This window comes from Magnolia sinica, chromosome 15 (assembly GCF_029962835.1).
Source record: "Magnolia sinica isolate HGM2019 chromosome 15, MsV1, whole genome shotgun sequence".
NCBI lineage: Eukaryota > Viridiplantae > Streptophyta > Magnoliopsida > Magnoliales > Magnoliaceae > Magnolia > Magnolia sinica.
The window spans coordinates 23,899,915-23,921,138 of record NC_080587.1 but is presented as its reverse complement, the minus strand read 5'-3'; the positions used below and the strand labels follow the sequence as shown (position 1 = coordinate 23,921,138).

Sequence of the window (21,224 nt, the reverse complement as noted above, 5' to 3'; positions counted from 1 at the left end):
ATATTTACAAGAACCTGTTAGAGCCATCCATGCACCACAACCCACTAGATGTGGGACTACCTGACTTGAACACTATAGACACAATTAAAGATCAGTCCCTCCAAGCTGACAAAGGGCCTGATCAGCAGCTCTGGGCACCTTTTTGACCCTACCATTACAAACATTGGCCTATATAATATGCAAACCATTCACTGGGCCCCACACACTAGTGGTAATTTGAACCCTGGACTGTTACAGCCTATATAATAGCAAAAGATTTTTTCTTTCCATCTTCCTCCCAGGAAATTATAGTTTAAATAAGATAAATAATTAATACTGATTTTCAAAGAAAATTATCTCTGTTGAGACCCTTGTCCTACTAATGTTTGACTCCAATCAAGCTCTTCAGCTGAAGGTTGAAACCACCTCGGTTCAATCCAGGTATTATAGATATATTCATCACACTCATAAAAATCTCTATTAGGATAGCATCTGCAGTCTTTGAGTGAGTAGAAAACACAATCTTCACCGCTGACTACAGGAAAATGTATCTTATTTTCCATCCCTTTCACCAACGCTGTCGAGGAGAGAGAAGTCCAGAGACTTACAAATAGCATTTGATCTTCCAAGGTTTCCATCATCACCCATTCCATCTCTGAAGGTTCTAGTCTAAAAACATGAATTGGAGTCCCAAAAAAACCGATGACCACCATTAATAGCTCCCCTCTCGATTCTACCAAATAATATTCCCACTTACATTCGGGCACTGAGTGACAGTTGCAGAATTTCATTGGCTTGGGCTTCGCAAGAATAGTCCAAGTGATTAGATTTGGATCAAAGACCCCCAGTACCCCATTATGTCCCAAGACAGGGAAAACCTCATCCTTGAAAACTGGATTTGTGTAGGATATCGAGAACAGCAAATTACTAAAAAAAAAGTAGTCAGTACCTGTCCTCACGACGACAAATGCATATTTTAAGAGAAGTAGTAATACATTCAAGAGCAATAATTGTGGAATCTGAAGAAGTCGGTGTGGATGAGAAGGTGATGCAATTGAATTGGTCATAATTCATATCCGGGAGTTCAATCCTTGCTTTGATAAAGGGATTGAAAAGGAACACAGAGTGGTTGCCTCTATGCATGAATACCCAACCATCCTTGCAAAAACAATTTGTTGAACCAGAGAGCTCTGGGATATTGATGAAATATCTCTCATTGTACAAAGGATCCAAGAAGTTACACATGCCATCGTCTTTCCTGAAATACATGAGCCATGGCGAGTGATTTCTGAGAAATGGCAAGCCACGGCTAGTGAGCAATGAGAGATGCCGTTCTGTGATCAGGCTCAGTGGAGCAATCGATCGCCAACTTTTACAGGAGGAGGTCAGATGAACAAAATCAGATCGAAAGAGACGCAATGCGATCAACTCTAGAATATCTATTGGAAGGTATGGCCAAGGTCTATATTCAACAATTTCTGTCTTTTTGGATGTAGTTATTTCAAAGATGTCCTCCATATCACCTAGGTTGGTATTTTCTTGTTGGATCTCTTCCAAGTCCTTTGGCATCCTTTCTTTTTGAACTTGTTCAGCTTCTTTCTTCTCATCATTTCTTCTCATCCTTCTGCGCTCCTTATTGCTGGATCTCTTCATATGGCTTAAACTGTAAGAGGGACACCGTAACATGGCAATTATTATCAAATAAATTAAGAATTACACCTAAAGCAAATGCGGGAAAAAAAAAAAAAAAAAACCCTCTTCTCAATAAATATGAGCAATGACCATTTCAGCTTCAGCTTTAGAAAAAATAGTTCCATACAGTTGATCAAGCCAACAAAGGGAGGAATTATATGACATGTGACCAAAATCGCAGCACAGTATATGCAGTTTTAACTTCTAACAAGTGAAACACATAATCTGATTGGACAGACCATTGGGACGTTGCATTCCACTATGGATAGACCATGCCCCAAAAATCTCCCGGATCAGATTGTCAAGCAGCTTGTCTTGGTTTTTTAAGTCGAATGTGGACAAATTGTTGCATTTCTCCTTAACTGTCGATTTATAGGCCACAAATTAAAAGGATAAGATCATCATGTGGAGGAAATTTTAGGAAAGTCCATCTATGGTGCAACACAACAGCCCAGAGGTCTAGAGTACCAAACCACAGGCTCATCTTGTCAGAATCGAACACCGATCATCAAGTACAAAGCTGGAACTTTAGCTGTGAAAGGGTTAAAATTCAGATTATGGAAGTTATTTTTCTTTCTTTCTTTCTTTCATTATCTCAGCTTTTACTATTAATCTTGCTGAAACTCTTCCCCTGATTGTACCAAAGGCGTTAGAATTCTGTGTAAGTGTATGTCAGAGAATGCATACATTCTGTGTAGTCAAGTGTCGAGTGAAGCACCTTATGCGAGATTGACCAAAAAGGCTTATGACAAAAAGTAGGAGTAATCACAACAATTCCATATCCCACATAAAGTCAAGCATTCAATAAGGAGAATCTATGAGGGTCTAAGCCTACACATGTTAGGGCTGGATCAATTAAAAATTATAGACCAAATAATGCTCAAAGGAGAGTAGATTTATCCACACATGCAAATGATTATTTCCCAATCCAAGGGATTCACATGTTTTAAATCAGGAAAGCCTAGGATTGGTAAAAGTGGAATAGAACTTGAGATTTAGGATTATCTAGGATTAGGGTTAGGGAAATAAGGCGAGAGATGAGTGAAATAGGGGAGAGAGACAAACCCAAGATGATCCACACGTGTGGACAACGGCCGAGTCCAAACGCACGTGCCTGGAATCCTGCCTGCACGTGTGTGGGGCCCATGAACCCAAAAAGGGAAAGCTTGGGTCTGGTCGGCTAGGGGTGGGCCACTCACACACCAAATCTTAGGTCGATCGGACGTCCGGTTTGTGCACGGTGCTCCGCTGAAGTTTTGGCCCTCCTGCAGGGCCTGATTTTGTAAATTTGCTCTAGAGGAAGGATTGACTGCAAAAGGGGGTGGATTTGGAGAGTGGATGGCTGTGGGAGATGATGAATATAGAGGGTAGGAGGTGGGGCGATTTGGGATGGGTGTGGTTTCGCACCCTTCGAAGAAGGGAGGGTTTCACACCCAAATAGATTTCCACAACTCAGAGAATTAGAGAAGCAGGAAAACGCAGAATTTTATTCATAATCTTCAATAAGAAAAAACCTACAAGGGGTTGCCTCTTTATAAGAAAACCCTATAATTTAAAAGCCGCGCCATGTGTGCACACTATTTCTTTGAGACGAAATAACAAAAATAATAACTAATCAAAGCAATCTAAACTGTTCATGATGTTCCTAATATTGATAATAAGCAAAACTCAAAGTCCTAGATCATCTAGGGTAGTGGGCCACGATCATGAGATCCAATGGCGAGATCCACATGATGATCAGGTCCACTCCAAGGAACCAAAACACAGTCCTCTAACTAGGAGGCCCTCCTTGTAGTTGTCATCGATGCAGATCGATGGTGGGGCCCTCCTTGCGTACGTGCGTAGGGGGCGTGCGTGTGCGGGAGATGTCCCCATCAACTCTCCCCGGCTGCGAAGATTTTGCCACCGACGAAACAAAACTCCTGAACCGCTCCAAGATGTCAGGATCAATTCATTGAAGCTCCTCAGTGAGCCACGTACTATCTGAAGTTGGGTGTGACTTCCACTTAACAAGGTACTTTTAGAACCCGTCGTCCGACGTTGATACTATCTGATGGTCCAAAATATCCTCTATCTCCTCTCTGGGTGTGGGAAGGGAAGGTACGGGAGGTAGAGGCTGGGAAGAAGGGTTGGGAAGAGTCCATGGATCAAGGAAAGGTCTGGGGAATCAGGATGCTTAGGTGAGAGGCTGGACGATATATCAGAGGTCCTCTGAAATGCAACTAGATCCTCCACATTGAATGTGAAACTAATTCCTATGGAAGGTGGAAGATCTACCATACACGCATTGGGACCGTTTTGTTTTATAATTTTGAATGGTCGCGCTATGCGCGTGTAATTTACGAACGACTCCCTGAGGTGCCGCTCTGGCCTGATGCGGACCATCACATTGAATTCCCCTACATTGAATTCCTTAAATTGTTTATGTTAGTCTGTAGAAATTTTGTAATGTTCATTACTAGTATTGATCTTTTGCCTGATTTCTTGATGCAATGAATGAATGTGATATGCAAAGGACTCTGCGCTCTGATGGCCTATGGGACAGGGACATAGGGACAAAATCAATAGGCTTCATAGGTTTATAACTGGTAACGACTTCAAAAAGACCTAAACCTGTGGATCTATTAACAGAACTATTAAATGCAAACTCGGTGAGACTGGAATGGAAGTTTCATCGACCCAAGACACTTTATAGGGTTGGGGATGAGCTTCAAGCTTCAAGCCCAGACGGCTCACAGTGCCGGTTGATACCATGTTGGCACAACTATCACTATCCACGATCATCTTACAGCTCTTATCACCACATTTTGTGTAAGTATCGGAGATTGTGTTGCGGCGTCAATCGTTGGTATTCTTTGTTTGTGCAAAGGCGCAACGCACAACTGCAAGGGTCACGGACTCTTGCGCTCCCTCTTCCACATCACTAGGGGTTTTTGCTGGCTCATATTCTTCTTCCTCACCGTCACTTTCTGAGGGCACTATTTCTACTTGCCCCTCAATAAGGAACACTTTGGTGCCCTCTTTCGTGCCGCATTGGTGGGCAAAGTGACCAAACCCTTGACATCTAAAACACCTAGTTGCTCCACTTCTACGCGAGCTAGACCCAACCATCTCTTTACCTTTATCATCCTTAGGTCTGGACTGAGAACTATTAGAAGATTTGTTTTGGTATCCAGTGTTAGGTTTGGCCCCAGAAGGGTTGGCCTTAACACTAGAATGCGAAAGTCAAACCACCTTCCCATAGATGCTTCGAGGTATTGCTTAACCTCCAACACTACTTGATACAACTGTTCAATAGTGTCTCTCTTTGGCGAGCAATTCTCTCCTAATGTCAGAATGGAGGCCCGTTTTAAATCGAGCAAGGGTGAGCATCAACTTCGCATCGGGTCAAGTACTCTTCGAACTTCTCATTGTATTCAGCAACACTCATGGAACCTTGTCGAAGAGACTCTATTCCTCAACCAACCTCAAGTGATAAGAGAAATGGAGGTACTTTTCCTTAAAAGTTTCTTTCATTTCTCCTCAATGGACTATTGGGGGCTCCCTCGACCTTTCTTTCTTTCGCTCCACAGTAGCCCAAAATATCTTTACTTGGCCCACAAGCTTCACCTTGGCGAATCAGACTCGACGAGCATCCGACATGTCATACCACTTAAAATAGTGATCCATATCCGCCAACCAATCTAAAGATGCTTTAGGGTCCAAGTGGTCATCAAACGTAGGGGCATCTACTCTAACTCCCTTGAGGAGTCGCCACCTTCATTCCTTTGTCTAACCTCTTGACCACTTGCCTGAGATTGGGCATCTTCCCCAATGGTCGGGTTTGCCCCGATGAAGGTCTCTAGTTGGGTAACGCGCACATTAAACTGCTCAAGGCGTTAGTCCATACGTTGTTCCAAGCGCTTACCCAAAGACTCAACCTGCTAGGTCAACTTGTTCACTGATTCTTGTAATTGCTCCATGTTTAGTGTAGGGTGCAAGCCAAAACCACGACCCGTACATGTGAGCATACAACTACTAACTTAACATAAGGACCTTCTACTACGACTATATGTGTCTAAATGAAACTAAATGATCCTACGAGACTCTATATAAGGGAAATTACACAAAATCACCCTATCGGTAGCCTAGAAATAAATAGATAACAAGAAAATATATACAACCATAGTCCACTTCAAAGGAAGAAAGCAAAACATGTGATGGACAGTCGGGCATGATCTATGCACATTGGATTACATTAGATCAATGCTCAGGAAACCTATTTGTGACAAAACAAGGCTAAAAGACAGTTGGAGTACCGTATAATTGATTATCCCAAACTTTTGTGTGATATGCAAGATTTCAGGCCTTAGATCATACTAATTTAGAAACAATCACAAAAATTCTACATCCCACAAAGTCAAGCACTCAACAAGGGGAATCTACGAGGGTTCAAGCCTACACATGTTAGGGCTGGATCAATTAAAAATTATAGACCAAACAATGCTCAAAGAAGAGTAGATTCATCCACACATGCAAAGGATTATTCCCCAATCCAAGGGATTCACATGTTTCAATTTGGGAAAACCTAGGGTCAAATTTTTAGACAGTTTAGGAATGGTTACAAACAAAGAAGAACATGATAAAATTTCTCGAGAGTTGGACTTCTACCTGAAGAGTGCAAGGATTTGGTCAAGAGAGATTGTTATTAGTCATCGAAGTATGAAATTGCCAAGTATGCTATTTATTTTATAAAGTTCTACAACGTACAATTCAAGCTCTAAGTGAGTTAGTGTCTAACTTAAACGTATTTGCATAGTTGACTGGTGGTCTATGTATGGAGTTGACCCGAATATGAGGCGGTTGCGAGCGCAACTGGAGTATATTCGAGTTGATAAGTTTTAGGAATTACAACTTAAAGTTTTATAATTTACTTCTAGTTTCAATTTTCAATGCTAAATTGCTAATATTACATATTATAAATGTTAATGGCATATAAATTCACACGAAAAAAGAAAAAGAAATCATCTTGAACAAAGAAACTCAACGACCTGACCTTCATCAGGTATAACCAAAAGCTGCGAGGACTCCAAGCTATGTGAGAAAAGCTTGTACTAGAAGATCCTATCAACCTAGCTAATTTTGAGGTAGATAGTGAGTGGCTTGTGAAGATAGAGGATCCAATCTTTGCCAGTAAGTCCCTTACATGGGCCCAAGTCAAAGATTCCTCTTATGGATCGGCACTTGACGAAGGTTCTCAATCTCAATGGTAGAGAAGATGAGTTGGAGGGGCGAGTAGTAGCATGAGGCCTATGCCTGGTAGTCAAGGAGAAGACAATGATATTGAGATTGAAGGAATACAAGAAAATACTCAACCATTATACGTGGACGAGTAACTTGTACGAACAGATGATAAAGAAACGGAAGAAGATGAAGTGTACGTTGAAGAAAGAGATGACTCTAACATTGATGATGACGATGGTGATGGTAATTTTTAGTTATTAATAGCTTAGATAGTATAGGTAATATACTTACTAACATTCACAAATCAATTTGAAAATTGAGGGGAGTAGTGAAGTCTTTACGAGAAAAAAGAATAGATTTTCCCAAAAAAAAATCATTTTTTCGAGATTTTATGACTTTTTTTTTGAAATTTTCAAAAAAAAAAAAGAAGAAGAAGAAACATGGTGCAATCGCTTATGCAATTATGCGATTGCAAACGCAATAACACTGTGTTGAACGTATACAATCACTTAAGCAATTTGACGACATTGCGCCCAGTACCTATTGGTTATTGATAGCGTCAGTAGGCAATCCGTGTCCGTAGTCCTTAAGGTGAGAGCTATACATCCACGCCCCGAACTCGAAACCGGGCTCACAAAATTCCCGATCGCCGAACCCGACGCCGACAGCCTCCGTAGAACCCCGTTCTCGGATCCCGATACCCATTCACCAGGTTCCGATCCTGGGATACTACAAGGAGGGTTTCAAATCATCAGTCTGATTCATAATGAGCATAACAAAAGCATAACCCACAAACAATAACCACAAGAACACCACCACAAAATCCACTATGATAAAAAACTTTTGAGTACAATGCGGCAGAAAGGGGAAATACAATGCAACAAAAGAAACACAACTCCAGAAGCTCGGCTGCACGCTCCAACTATGGCCGGACTATGGTCGCGATCGTCTAGGCGTCACCTGCACGCATCAATCGTGCATAAGCTTATGGAAAGCTTAGAGGGTGGTGTAAGTGTGTGTGCAATATAAACGTGCTCAAAATGCAAGGTCAGAGTGATGCGGAATCATGGTGATGAGCACATGAATGCAATCAGCCGTACCAAGGCTATGCGGTGCAAGATATGAATGCTATCGGCCATAACACGGCCATGCGATGCAAGATGCAACTCAAGCATGCCAATCCTCAACATGTATCAGTACAGTTCTCATTCTGGATAATCACCGGGGTTCAATACACTCCAAATGGCACTGTCGCTCTCCTAGCCGCACAGTCCAAGTGAGCGTAAGAAACCTCACTATCCGCCCGACCAATAGTCTGCCAATACCTATCCGGCACGTCGATAGCGGACCCATTCGCGAGCTGGTCAAACTCAGCCTAGTATTGCCCCCTACCCTCGGGCGAGTAAGGCCACACTCCTTTCCAACCGACCACGACACAGTGGGAGACGCGGCCTCCTGGTATTCGGCCCTCATGCGCTCGTACATCCACTCGGTCTCGACGTTGGAGTCATCCTCTGGTACCATCGGGTTTAGGGATTTTCACCCAGGGACATCTATGGCGCCCGTATGCTAGAACCAAACATTTTCGGTATCCAATCCAGCCACCCACGATGTGTCTGTGGAGGCTATGGCCCTGGTGTCGCTAGGGCATACAGTAACTACAATCACACAATGCAAGTGCATGAGTCACACTACCAGTCATGCAATAGTCCTGCGTAAACCATGCGCTCATGCAGGGCAACTCCGCCTATCGGGGAGCTCGTAACAGTCTGCCCGAAGGCATATGCTATGATCAATCACTCCTCATACCAGTCATACATATGATGCGTATGATAATAAGTCATGGATCTATACTAAACATGCATATAGGGATGGGCTCTGCGTATCATAGAGATGGGCCTAGACGGCCTGCAGAGTATAAGTATGGACCTATCAGTGGCCTTAAGGAGTGTGACAATGCGGACATTTAACCAACATTATCCTTACAATGTGGACGTCAAACCAACATTGTTCCCAAGGCATAGCCCGCCATAAAGTACCATTACACAAACCATAGGAAATCACACATTGCAATGGACCAATATACATCTCATTAGGCCTCGACCCATAGTTCTCAGATACATCAAATGGGCTATCTCATATGGGCCTTATATAAATCAAGTGGGCCGCATTAGTGGGCCTTATGTACATTGCAATGGGCCATAACCCATGGGCCTTTAAATACGTTAAATGGGTCGAATCACATGGGCCTTATGTATATACCAAGGTGGGCCTCAATAATGGCCACAAATACACATCCAGGTGGGCCTCAACAACGGCCACAAGTACACATTAAGTGGGCCTCAACAATGGCCATATGGTTGAACAACTTGGATGCAACACATGCATCATGGTGGGGCCCATAGAGGCCCACCATCATATATATATATATATTATATATAATATTAATATATGTAAATATATACAATATTATATATAATAATAATATAATATTATATACATATATATATATATATATAAATATGTATGTATGTATATCCACACACACTCACACAAAGTGCACACACACCCACATGCATACACACGTGCACACACACCCACATGCATACACACGTGCACACACGTGCACACTCACGTGCAGCAGGGAGGGGGTCCCACCGTCCAGGAGGACGGTGCGGACGAACACATACATCAAGTAGGCCCCACCGTCCGTCTGGACGGTGGGCATGTAACACATGCATCACTGTGGGTCCCATGTGAGGCCCACCATAGCGTTTATCTTCCATCCGATCCGTTCATAAGGTCACACGGGCCAGGGTGAAGGGGAACAACAAATTTCAACTTGATCTGGAACTTCTGTGGACCCAGAAAGGGTTTCAATGGTAGAGTTCAATTCACACTGTTTCTTGTGATGTGGGCTGCCCGAGCGTTGGATTGGCCTGATTTTTAGAGGGGGGTCCACGTCAGATAGTGGCCCACCAAATGGGCAGTGTGGATACAAAATATACATCATGGTGGGGCCCACAACTGGGGCCATCAGCCCAGTCCGTCCGTCCGCCGTCAGGCGCAGGCAGCGCCTGTGGCGCTCTGACAGCAAGCAGCAGCGCTGCATGCTGCTTCTTCCCTTCTTTTTTTTTTTGAAAAAAAATGATTGTGTGGTTTTCCATAGACAGGGCCCACATCAGCCAGATCCACTCCATCCATTGACCCCCATGGCTCAATACAATTCTATTGACACCAATATTGAATGGTTTTCTGATGTACAGCAACACCAGGGTGTATTTCAATGGTAGAAGACTTGTTCGCTATACTATGGCCCACCATAAGTTCAGATTGAGATCATTTTTCGGCTCAACGTCTAAAATGATCTATGGAAGGGGATGGACGACTTGGATTGCATAAAAACATTAAAGTGGGGCCTACATGAGTGGCAAAAAAAAATATATTATTTTATTATTACATCTTCTGCACCCTTTTTTTTTTTTTTAAAGCTAGCTGTGAACTAGCACTTCCTTCATTTTACCACTCCACGTCGTCCAGCGTCCACTGGACTGTCCGCATAAAATACAAGCATTGTGGTGGGTCCCACTTGAACGTAGCCCACCTATGTGTATATATTTTATATTATATATATATACCATACATATATATTATATATATATCATATATATATATATATATATATATATATGAAATATAATACATAGAAAAGGGAATATATTGGGTCCATCCAAACAGTGGATGGTGTGGATCATCACCTACAATATGACGGGCCACGCCGTCTGATGTAGATGAACGGGTAGATATAACACATATTGGTGGGATCCACACCATCACAAGAAAGAGAGAGAGAGAGAGAGATATACGGTGAGATAGAGGAACCCCGCCACTATGGGCCCTCTTGATTAAATCACATACATCCAAATGGGTCCCACCAACAAGTGGGCCCTAAAATTTAAAATAATAGCAAATCACCCACCTTATCTTCCTTCTTCTTGGTCCCTTGGCCTCAAATGCTCCTTGCCTTGCTTCTTGATGGAGGTTGATGGAAGATTGATGGTGTGGATAAAAGATGAGAGGGTGGGCCACACTTGAAGTTGAGAGAGTGTGTTGGATGTGTGAAATTTCTCATGGAATTTGGAAAAATTGCTAGAGAATGAGAGGGAGAGATAGAAATAATGGATGGAGGGATGGGTGGAGTGATGGTTGTAAGAAAGGAGTGATGAGGGGTATGGTTTAGTTTGAAATTGGTGGAGAAGAGAGATGGTTGTGGTTGAAAATGAGAAAAAGAGGAATGGTGAGGTGGAAAGATGGTGGACTTTTGGAAAAAGAGGGAATGGGTGTAATACTTTGAGGTATGGTTGCATTTATGGTTAATTAGTGGGACTAATTGTGTAGAGATTCCCTCGAAATCCGCAACGCGCGGTGTTTCTTCAGAATAAACGCTGACATCTTCTGGCACTGGTATCGGTTCGGTGCGCAAGTTACGGCGTTGGAACCGCGGCGACGATGTGTTGAACGTATACAATCACTTAAGCAATTTGACGACATTGCGCCCAGTACCTATTGGTTATTGATAGCGTCAGTAGGCAATCCGTGTCCGTAGTCCTTAAGGTTGAGGGCTATGCATCCATCCGTCCCACTGTTGGTGGCTCCACAGTGCGTCTACAACTTGGCACGTCCTATGACCCAATTCATGGAGAAAATTCGAGAACGGGGAGTATGTATGCTCTGTCCCAATTTTAGGATTTAGTCCCTAATGAACTACAAAGTGAGCTTCTGCACATACCTTACGTTTAGTATACGATTGATTTGGTACCTGGAGCACCATTACCAAATCTTTCAGCAAACCGAATGAACCCGACAGAGCATGCAAAGCTTCATGGAGGAATTACTAACCGGGGGTTTTATTTGTGATAGCCTCAGCCCGTGTGTTGTGCCAGCGTTGTCGACACCAATGAAGGATGACAACTCACAGATGTGTGTTGACAACCGTGCCATCAACATGATAACAACAAAGTATTGTTTTCCCATTCCACACCTATATGACATGTTGGACATGATGGCGAATGCTACGATCTTTTCAAAGATTGATTTATCTATTAGTACAACGGAAATAGAATATGTTATAGATACAAAAGCGTGCAAGGAGATAGTGTCACGCCCTAAACTCGGGGACGGACAGCTTCCGTAATGCCCCGAATTCGACACTCGACTTCCATACACCAAGTCCCGAGTTCGGCGCACCACAAGGAAGATTTTTGACTAAATTATTTTTTTATTTATATACATAATAATACCTGAGCATAACGATCTATGATCAAATTACCAAGCAACACTCTCCAATAGAAATCCTGATTGTTACAAGTACAATGCTTTCCAAAGGTACACAATGTCAACATTGCCAAATTGAAAAATAGATGCAATGCATCGAGAAAGCAAATTCTTCCAAGCTACTCCAGCCCTAAAAAAATGAGAAATATGAGGCTTAGGCAAAAAGCCTAGTGAGTACACACGTGTGTGTAGTGTGTCCTACCCGCAAGCAAGATAAATATGCTACAAGGAAATCATATCACAGCCATAACCATATTACATGCATCCATAATCACATCATCATCATCATATTGTCATGCCATAATTATGCAATATCGAAAATATTGACAAGTCCATGAGTCATACAATATCAGAGTACGCAATATAAATCAGCTATGCGAGTATAAGGAGCCAAATATCAGATGTCGAGGATGTAATGCAATATACAGTTCTGGATGAGTTCAAGAATACCATCTGTCGTATCTAAATATTGAAACATAGTAACCTGAAATGCTAAATGTTACTAATATAATGCAATATGTGGTGCGAATGAAATGACTATGCTGGTTTGAAGTCGGGATGATAGTATGTAGTATCACAGACTATGGGGTCTATCACAAAGGACTTCTATCCAAACTAGTCCCATACCTAATTTGGATAGTTAGACTCAATGTGGTAAACTCCTGATCTCAGGTTAGTCGCGCGCCCCAACCGAAATCCTGGCCATTACGAAGGTACACGTAACAAATAGTTGCGCACCACCAGCCCGAGTGGATAGTGAATGAATGAATGAATGAGTATGCAACTCCTGCTCAATAAGTCCACATATCAGTACAGTTCCTCTCTGAGGATCATCACTGGGGTCTATTACACTCTACGCCAGCTTACGGCTCCTATCCGAGCACACAAATGGGTAAGTGGAAGAGACCTCACTATCCACCTACCAATATCGGGCTCGACTCGTCGATAGCGGACCCATTCCTCAAGCTGGTTAAACTCAACTTAGATATTGCCCCCTCACTCAGGCGGGTAAGGTCACACCTCCTTCCAACCGACCACGACACAGTGAGAGATGGGGCCTAACGGTATATGGCCCTCATGCGCTCATGCATCCACTTGGTCTAAACATTGGAGGAACCTCTGAAACCAAGAGGGTGTAGGGAATTTCACCCATGGATATCTATAGCACCCCATGTAGGACAGATTTTCGGTGTCCCATCTGGCCATCTACGATATGCCTGTGGAGGCCACGGCCCTGATGTCGTTAGGGCATACAGTAATCATAATGTGAGATGCATGAGTCATACAATCCAGTCATGCATTAATCCTACGCATACCGCGTGCTCAAGTGAGATAACATCCGCCTATCAGGGAGTCTCATAACAACATGCTCGATGACATATGCAATGATTAATCACATCTCATAACCAACATGCAGATGATGTGTATGGGCATGTATCATGATGTTATACTGTCACATACTCATAATCAGTATCAATAACCGGCCTCAACAATCGGCTTCGACAATGTGGACATTTAACCAACATTGCCCCTAAAGAATGGCTCACATAAACATCAGTACATACATCATGGTGAAATCACACATCACATCGGTCCTCAGATACATCACTTTGGGTCTCACACAAGGGCTGCACATTCATCACATTGGGCCTCACTCATGGGCCGCATATACATCACATTGGGTTGTATCATATGTGCACTACACATCGCAATAGGCCTTGGCTTATGGGCCATGAATACACCACATCAAGCTTCACGACCCATGGGCTTCAAATACACAATAGGTGGGCCCTAACATGGGCCTCAAATACATCACAATGAGCCTCATCATATGGGCCGGAAATATATCTCAATGGGCCTATGATCAATCTGTCACAAGTCCTAAGTTCATGTACCCAGGAAGTTACACCATCGGCATAGTCCACGAGTCTGAGTAATCACACAATTTCTCATATGCCCACATATTATCAGAAGTCCGTATGGTTGAGTGGCCACACAAATGTCACTCTACTTATCATAATAAGGGACTTAAGGTGAGATGGTTACTTATTATTATTATTATTATTATACCATATTTCGTATAATGGGGCAACCACTTTACTAAATTTTCACATAGCAGGGCGGCCAGTACCACAATTTCACATAGTTTAGTAGTCACCAAAGCACTGCTTGATCATATGGTTGGGCTACACATACCCACATGATTTACGGCTATCCACATCACGCATGATCACAAGATTTATGAGCTACATATTTAGCACCATTTTGTCAAATCTAGTTATCACTCATCCCGTCAGTGATCATATGGTTAATGGCCACAACAATCATAAATCTACTTAAACAAGTAGTCACATGAATGCCCCAATTTTCATACAGTTAGGTGGGCTATAAAAATCAAGCACTCACATGTGGTGGTCCACACAACTTCCACCAATCTACACTACTAGTTGGGCCACCCAAGATCCTAAATTCCTATAGTGTAGTGATCCACATGATTCCTACCAACTGGCGGACTAAATGAGGAATAACTATTACAATAGGCACCATAAAAACGACTTAGATTGTCGTAAATATATAGGCTGCCCCACACTCTAAAATGATCTAATCAAAATAAATGAATGGCTGGTAAAACGTGTATATTAGGTGGTCCATGATCAATTAAAAGGAATAGATGGATAGATTTCTCACAAACATTACTGTAACTCTAAGAAATATTTAACGGTGGACAAGTGATCAATATTGCTTCCGTGGCATGAGATTTGAATCTGACTAGTCTATGGAACCATACCCTAAAATGATGAGGATAAACCGATGAAAGGCATAGATCTACATCATACTACAAAGTAGAGTCCATGGCCAAGGAAGCATCCCAACATATAAGGGCATACTAGAGCCTAAGAATTTCCAATGGTTATTACACTGTTTCTACTTGTGGCATGGCCTGGCCCACCTAAAATTGAGTTCTACTTCATCTTGTGTCCACGGGCAGGAGGTGGGCTCACTTCCTAAGTGGCTGAAAAATATATAGGCAGTGTGGGTATACAACACATGCACCTAGGTGGGCTTCACATGCATCACATTATATCCAGGGAAGCTTTCATTGGTAAGCATGCAATTCCCTTTCCTTATTATTATTATTATTATTATATTTTGTATAATTGTGGGTCTCATTGACATGGTGGGGTTCACCCCATGAACAATTCATATAACAAACAACATCATAGCTGATACCACCCACTAGATGAATGACATGGATATAAGGTGCATACGTCGAGTGGGGCTCATAACACATGGATGGTCTCAATGATGGATGACTTGGATGTAAAATACATGTAACGAGTTGGCTCCATGGTCTAATGGCTGACCCAACTTTGGTGGCAGTCACACATCACCGTAAAACTCAAAGGATTTAACAGTAGGGATTTTTATTCACACTATTTCTTATAATGTAGTCCACCTAAAGTGTGGATCTACCTCATTCTTTTACTCATGACTTAAAATGGTTTGAAGGAGTGGATGAATGGCCCAAATATACTTTTCATCACCATGGTGGCCTCAGAAAAATCTAAGTATTTTAAGTATAATTTCCACTATCCAAGTGGCATGACCTACATGAACTTCTAATCGGCCTGATTTCTAGGACCATGCAATAAATGGGGCTAGAAAGATGAATGAATGGTGTTGATCTAGCACATACATCATGGTGTGGCCATGATCGGCCCACAAAATTTTACCCCAAATGTGGACGTCCGGGGATGACGCCACCGCCTTCACACCCATTATTTTATTTTAATATTAATATTATTATTATTAGTATTTGTATATTTCTAATCAAGGTGTGTCACTTGAGAGATCTAGTCCATTCATTGTGTGTGTCCCACTTGATGGAGGGGTCAGTCCAAGTTTCAGATTCATCCAAATTTCAGGTGGGGCCCAGCAAGTGCTTTTATATGTTTTAGCCATGTCTGCACATTATTTTAGATGGTGTGGGCCACCTAAGTTCTTTGTACGGTTGATTTTTGGCGTGACCCATTTTTAAGAGGGGACCCATCAAATGCACGGTGCTGATGTTCGACATACATCAAGGTAGGGCCTGTGGTGGGGCCCACCTCTTTCCAGCGTCAACAGAGACGCTGCTTACTGCAGCGTCAGACGCTGGCAGCAGCAATAGTGTCAGTGCTTCTTTTTTTTTGGTTTTCATATATGGGGCCCTCAACAGGACGATCCAGTCCATCTGTTGTGTGTGTCCCACGTGGTGGAGGGTTCAGTCTAAGTTTCAGATGCATAAAAATTTCAATTGGGCCCCAGCAAGTACTTTTATATGTTTTAGCATGTCTTCACATGATTTTTGATGGTGTGGCCTACCAGAGAAATGGATTGGCTTTATTTTTTTGGCTCAACGCCTAAAATTATCTGAAAAATTGAATGGACGGCGTGGATTTAATACATACATCATGGGTGGGGCCTGCTGTGGACCCACGGTCCAAACCCCTTTATTTTAGCAGCCAAGCGCTGCCTGCTTCTGAACGCTGGCAGCAGCGTCCAACGTGCTCTATTTTTTTTTTATTTTTTTTTTGTTTTTGTATTGTGTGCACGTGTGTGCATGGGCGTGTGTGTGTTTGGCCAACACAATGGGCCACACTTTGGATGATTTGGATGGCCTACAAATTTCTAGTGGGGGCCACAATCAATGGGTCCCACAAAAAAAAATATATATATATTTATATATATATTTTTCTATTATTATTCTTTTCATATGTATTTTTTTCCATGAATCCATACCATTAAACACACCATTATCATCATATCATCACCATTTTTTTTTATCATCTTTTTATATGTACTCTCCTACATATCCACACCATTGATCACATCATTATCATCAACATCATTTCCACCATACAAAAACACAACAAAGACAAAATAAGAATGAGTAGGGTGGGTGTACTCACCTTGATGAATTAGATGGATGGTTGAGATGGATGGAAGGGATGGAATTGATGGTTGAGATGGATGGAAGGTATGAGATTGATGGAGTTGATGGCCCACCAAGATCACTCCTCTCTCTCTCTCTCTCTCTCTCTCTCTCTCTTATGGAAAATGGTGAAGTGCTAAGGGATGGAGGGGTATTTATAAAGAAATGGATAAAATTTTGGTTAAGCTAATGTGATTAATATTAGTTTAGACTAGGATTATGGTACTTAATTCATACTTTGTAATTAATGGTGGATTAAAGGAGCATGGGATGGCATGGTGTGGTGATGTCATGCATAGTGTATGGCATGGAGAAAGGTTGACTTTTCATGCACATGAGAGAGAAGAGGTATGGGTATGTGACATCACACACATAGGTAGAGATTCTCTCACCCATGTGTGGCATGTACATGTGTGCTTGACATGTGTTGTGCACATGTGTGGAATGCAATACATGGTACCATGCGCACATGATATACTTATTATTCTTCACAGTGTATCTCACTAACGGAGTATCATACCAACGCACGGGTGGTACCTCCACGATTGCGGCGACGGGGCAGTCGATATGAGATAGGTTTCGAGGTCTTAGGGTTCCGATCAGTCGGGTATGTACTATGAATGGCCAATTCAGGTTTAGCTAATAAGAATTCATCCTAAAGATTAAATGGAAAACCACTTTCTAGACAAACGAGGGATTGTATGAATGGCGAGTAATGTCTTGCGGCTGAACAAAGGCCCCGCGTACGTACATGCAAGTGATGACACAAATTCCGCGGCTATTCATAGGCAAGTTTATCATTGTATACTTTGATGATATCGTCATCTATAGCCATTCACGAGAAGATTATTTGGATCATCTTTGCCAATTGATGAGAGAATTACGCCTCGAGAAACTCTACACCAATTTGAAGAAGTGTACCTTCATGAGTTTTGGTGTAGTCTTTTTGGGGGTCATTGTTTCGGCCGAAGGTGTGAAGGCTATTGTCCTACTCCCACAAACATTCATGAGGTTTACCTTTTCACAGGCTAGCGACGTTTTAGCGAAAGTTAAATCAGAACTTTAGTTCCATTATGACGCCTATGACTAAATGTATGAAGGCCAATCCATTTGAGTGGACCAAAGCAGCAACAAAGGCATTTCAAGAAATCAAGTGGAAAATTACAAAAGTTCCAGTTTTTAGACTTCCTGATTTTGAAAATGTGCTCGAAGTTGCCTATGATCCATCTCACAGTGTCATCAACTAGGAAGGGCATCTAGTGGCCTTTTTCAGCAAAAAACTCAATGAGGGACGAAAGAAGTATTCTACATACGGCGTGGAGTTTTATGCTATTGTTCAAGCCTTGAAACATTGGCGTCATCACCTCATTAATCAAGAGTTTGTGCTCTATTCTGATCACAAGGTGTTACATTATTTGAATTCTCAGAAGAAGTTGAGCAAATAACATGCTAAGTGCAGTGCTTATATTTAGGAGTTTTATGTTATTGTTCAAGCCTTGAAACATTGGCGTCATCACCTCATTAATCAAGAGTTTGTGCTCTATTCTGATCACAAGGTGTTACATTATTTGAATTCTTAGAAGAAGTTGAGCACATAACACGCTAAGTGCAATGCTTATATTTAGGAGTTCATATTCAACCTAAAACATTAGGCCAACATCGAAAATAAAGTAGTAGACGCCCTTAGTTAAAAATCACATTTATTATCTACCTTATCAGTTTCCGTTGTTGGGTTGGAGGAACTTAATAGAGACTATGAAGCAGATGATGATTTTGGGAAGATATTTTCAACACATTGTTGAGTCAAGTACTGAGTACCCACAATTTAGCCTGTACAATGGGTACTTATTCTATGGTGTGAGGTTGTGTCTTCCTAAAAGTCCCTTATGAGAGCTAGTTATGCAAGAAGGAGATAGTCATTCGTACGGCTCAAACTTGAGAGGTTTCCAGTAGGCTCTTATATGAAGCTCCACTCCGAATAGGCAAGTCCTAATCGTATTTTGAAGAAGCAAGGTGATAATGCATATCTAATTGAACTTTCACCTGAAAATAAGTCCCATTTTTAATGTGGAAGACCTTACAATTTACCTCGGACATCATGAAGACCAAAGCACGGAAGAACAAGCTATCCAAATACCCGAGGTGTCGCACCAACTCGAAAAAAATCATTGAAGATGTGTTGGATGATTAAATAGTTCCCACACGCAAGGAGATTATTAGAAGTTTCTTATCAAGTGGAAGGGCGGACTGAAATCCGAGCATGTGGATCTCAAATATCTTTATATTAGGAATTTCCTTTTCTTTCATATCTCTATGATATTAGGAAATAAGTAATTTTAAAATTTTCTTACGTAAGTGTTTTCTTATTTTAGAGATTCTATGTTAGGAAATAAGCTATATTTCAATTTCTTGTTTAAATATATATATTTTTTAAATCATTGTGGAGATCTTGACTGGCTAGGAATCCTATTTTTAGATTTCATAGACTATGTTGAAGATTGTAAGCACTCTTTATAAATAGAGCTTAGACCTATGGAATAAGATACAATTGAATGATATTCTCTTTGAGAAAATTATCTTGTCTCTCTATGGTAGTTGTTGAAGGGGGAAGTGATTGTTGATCATGCTTGGTCTTGCATTCTTCTCTTTTGTGGCTCAAATTCCAATCCAATGCATTGAATCTTAGTTTCTTCCTTAATCTAGTTGCATTACATTTCCAAGTGAGACTTGATAGAAGACAGAAGTAAAACAGATGAAATCAAGTATGTGTGAGCAAACACTAAATAAAAATAAGACTACCCTACATCAGACTTCAAAAATAAACTCTAACATGTAGCAGCTGCATTGTGATGCTAAAACGTGGTCAGTTGATGAAGTTAGGGTTTCCTGAACTTCACCGATAATATAATTTTCGTGATTTGTAGCAGATAATCCATGTGCAAGGTTTTCCAAAACAGTTGTAATGGGCCACCCTGAAAAAACGCATCGTAACCGACCGTTACGATGCACCGTAACGGCAAAATGGCGGCGGCTCCACAACCGATTTCAAAAAAACAAAAAAAAAAAAAGAAAAAGAAAAAAAAACAGAAAAATCGATTAAAAAAGACGTACTTTTTCTTTCTTCTTGTCTTTCTCTCTGCAAGTGTGTGTGTGTGTGTCTCTCTCTCTCTTCTTCGGTCCCTCTGCAAGTGCGCGTCTCTCTCTCTCTCTCTTCTTCGGTCCCTCTGCAAGTGTCTGTCTCTCTCGCTCTTTCTTATTCTCCTTCGGTCCCTCCGGACGCGGATTTCCTGCGATTTCGCAGGAAGTTCGTGCGCAAGGATACTGGGTGGGGCCCACCCAGATGTTTTTGTGAAATCCACCCCGTCCATCCGTTTTACGAGATAATTTTAGGATGTTCGACCAAAATGGAGTTGGATAAAACATTCAAGTGGGTCACACGAGAGGGAAAATTCATGAAAGAAATTTCTACCGTTAAAACCTTGGTGGGCTCCATCTTGATGTTTATATGCTATCCAAACCGTTTACAAGGTCATTCCCAATAGTATGAAGTGAAAACACCAAAGTTATAGCTTGATACAAAAAATTTAGGATGTTTATGGCCATAAGAATGCTTCAACGGTTATCAATGAATTCCCACTGTTTCCTCTTTTATGGCCCACCTGAGTGTTTGATCCTCCTCATTTTTGGTTGGACGTCCTAAAATTATCTCGTAAAACGGATGTACAGGTAGATTTCTCAAACACATAGATGTGGTCCCCACCCTGCTCCCTTCCGCACGAAATTACCTTGGAAAGGCTTTATCAGGAAATCCGCGTCCGGTTCCTCCGAGGGGGAAACGGATTGGCTACTTTCCCTGCCGTAGCCTGGTGGCTGATGGTCGGTTCTACGTGGGCCACCATGATGTATTTGTTTCATATATGCCTTTTTATCATTTTTACATATTATTTTCTGTCATGATCCAAAAAATGAGAGGGATATAAATATCAGGTGGACCACGCTAGAGAAAAATAATAGTGATCAG

At 41.7% G+C, this 21,224-nt stretch overlaps 1 protein-coding gene across 1 annotated transcript; it reads right to left on the bottom strand.

The window, feature by feature from the left end:
* Nucleotides 1-921: 921 nt before the first annotated feature.
* LOC131226891 (uncharacterized) lies at nucleotides 922-20,923 on the bottom strand. The gene is made up of 2 exons (XM_058222597.1): nucleotides 20,315-20,923; nucleotides 922-1,642 (listed from the first exon to the last, which is right to left on the bottom strand). Exons 1-2 carry the CDS (start codon nucleotides 20,569-20,571, stop codon nucleotides 922-924), a joined length of 978 nt encoding a protein of 325 aa, XP_058078580.1. The 5' UTR covers nucleotides 20,572-20,923.
* Between the last annotated feature and the right edge of the window lie 301 nt (nucleotides 20,924-21,224).

Excerpts from the sequence above, each read along its gene's own strand:
- LOC131226891 (XM_058222597.1), bottom strand. The coding sequence starts at position 20,571 with ATGGACGGGGTGGATTTCACAAAAACATCTGGGTGGGCCCCACCCAGT. Across the intron at positions 1,643-20,314 it reads AAGACAAGAAGAAAGAAAAA|TTTAAGCCATATGAAGAGAT; the intron begins GTACGTCTTTTT and ends TCCCTCTTACAG.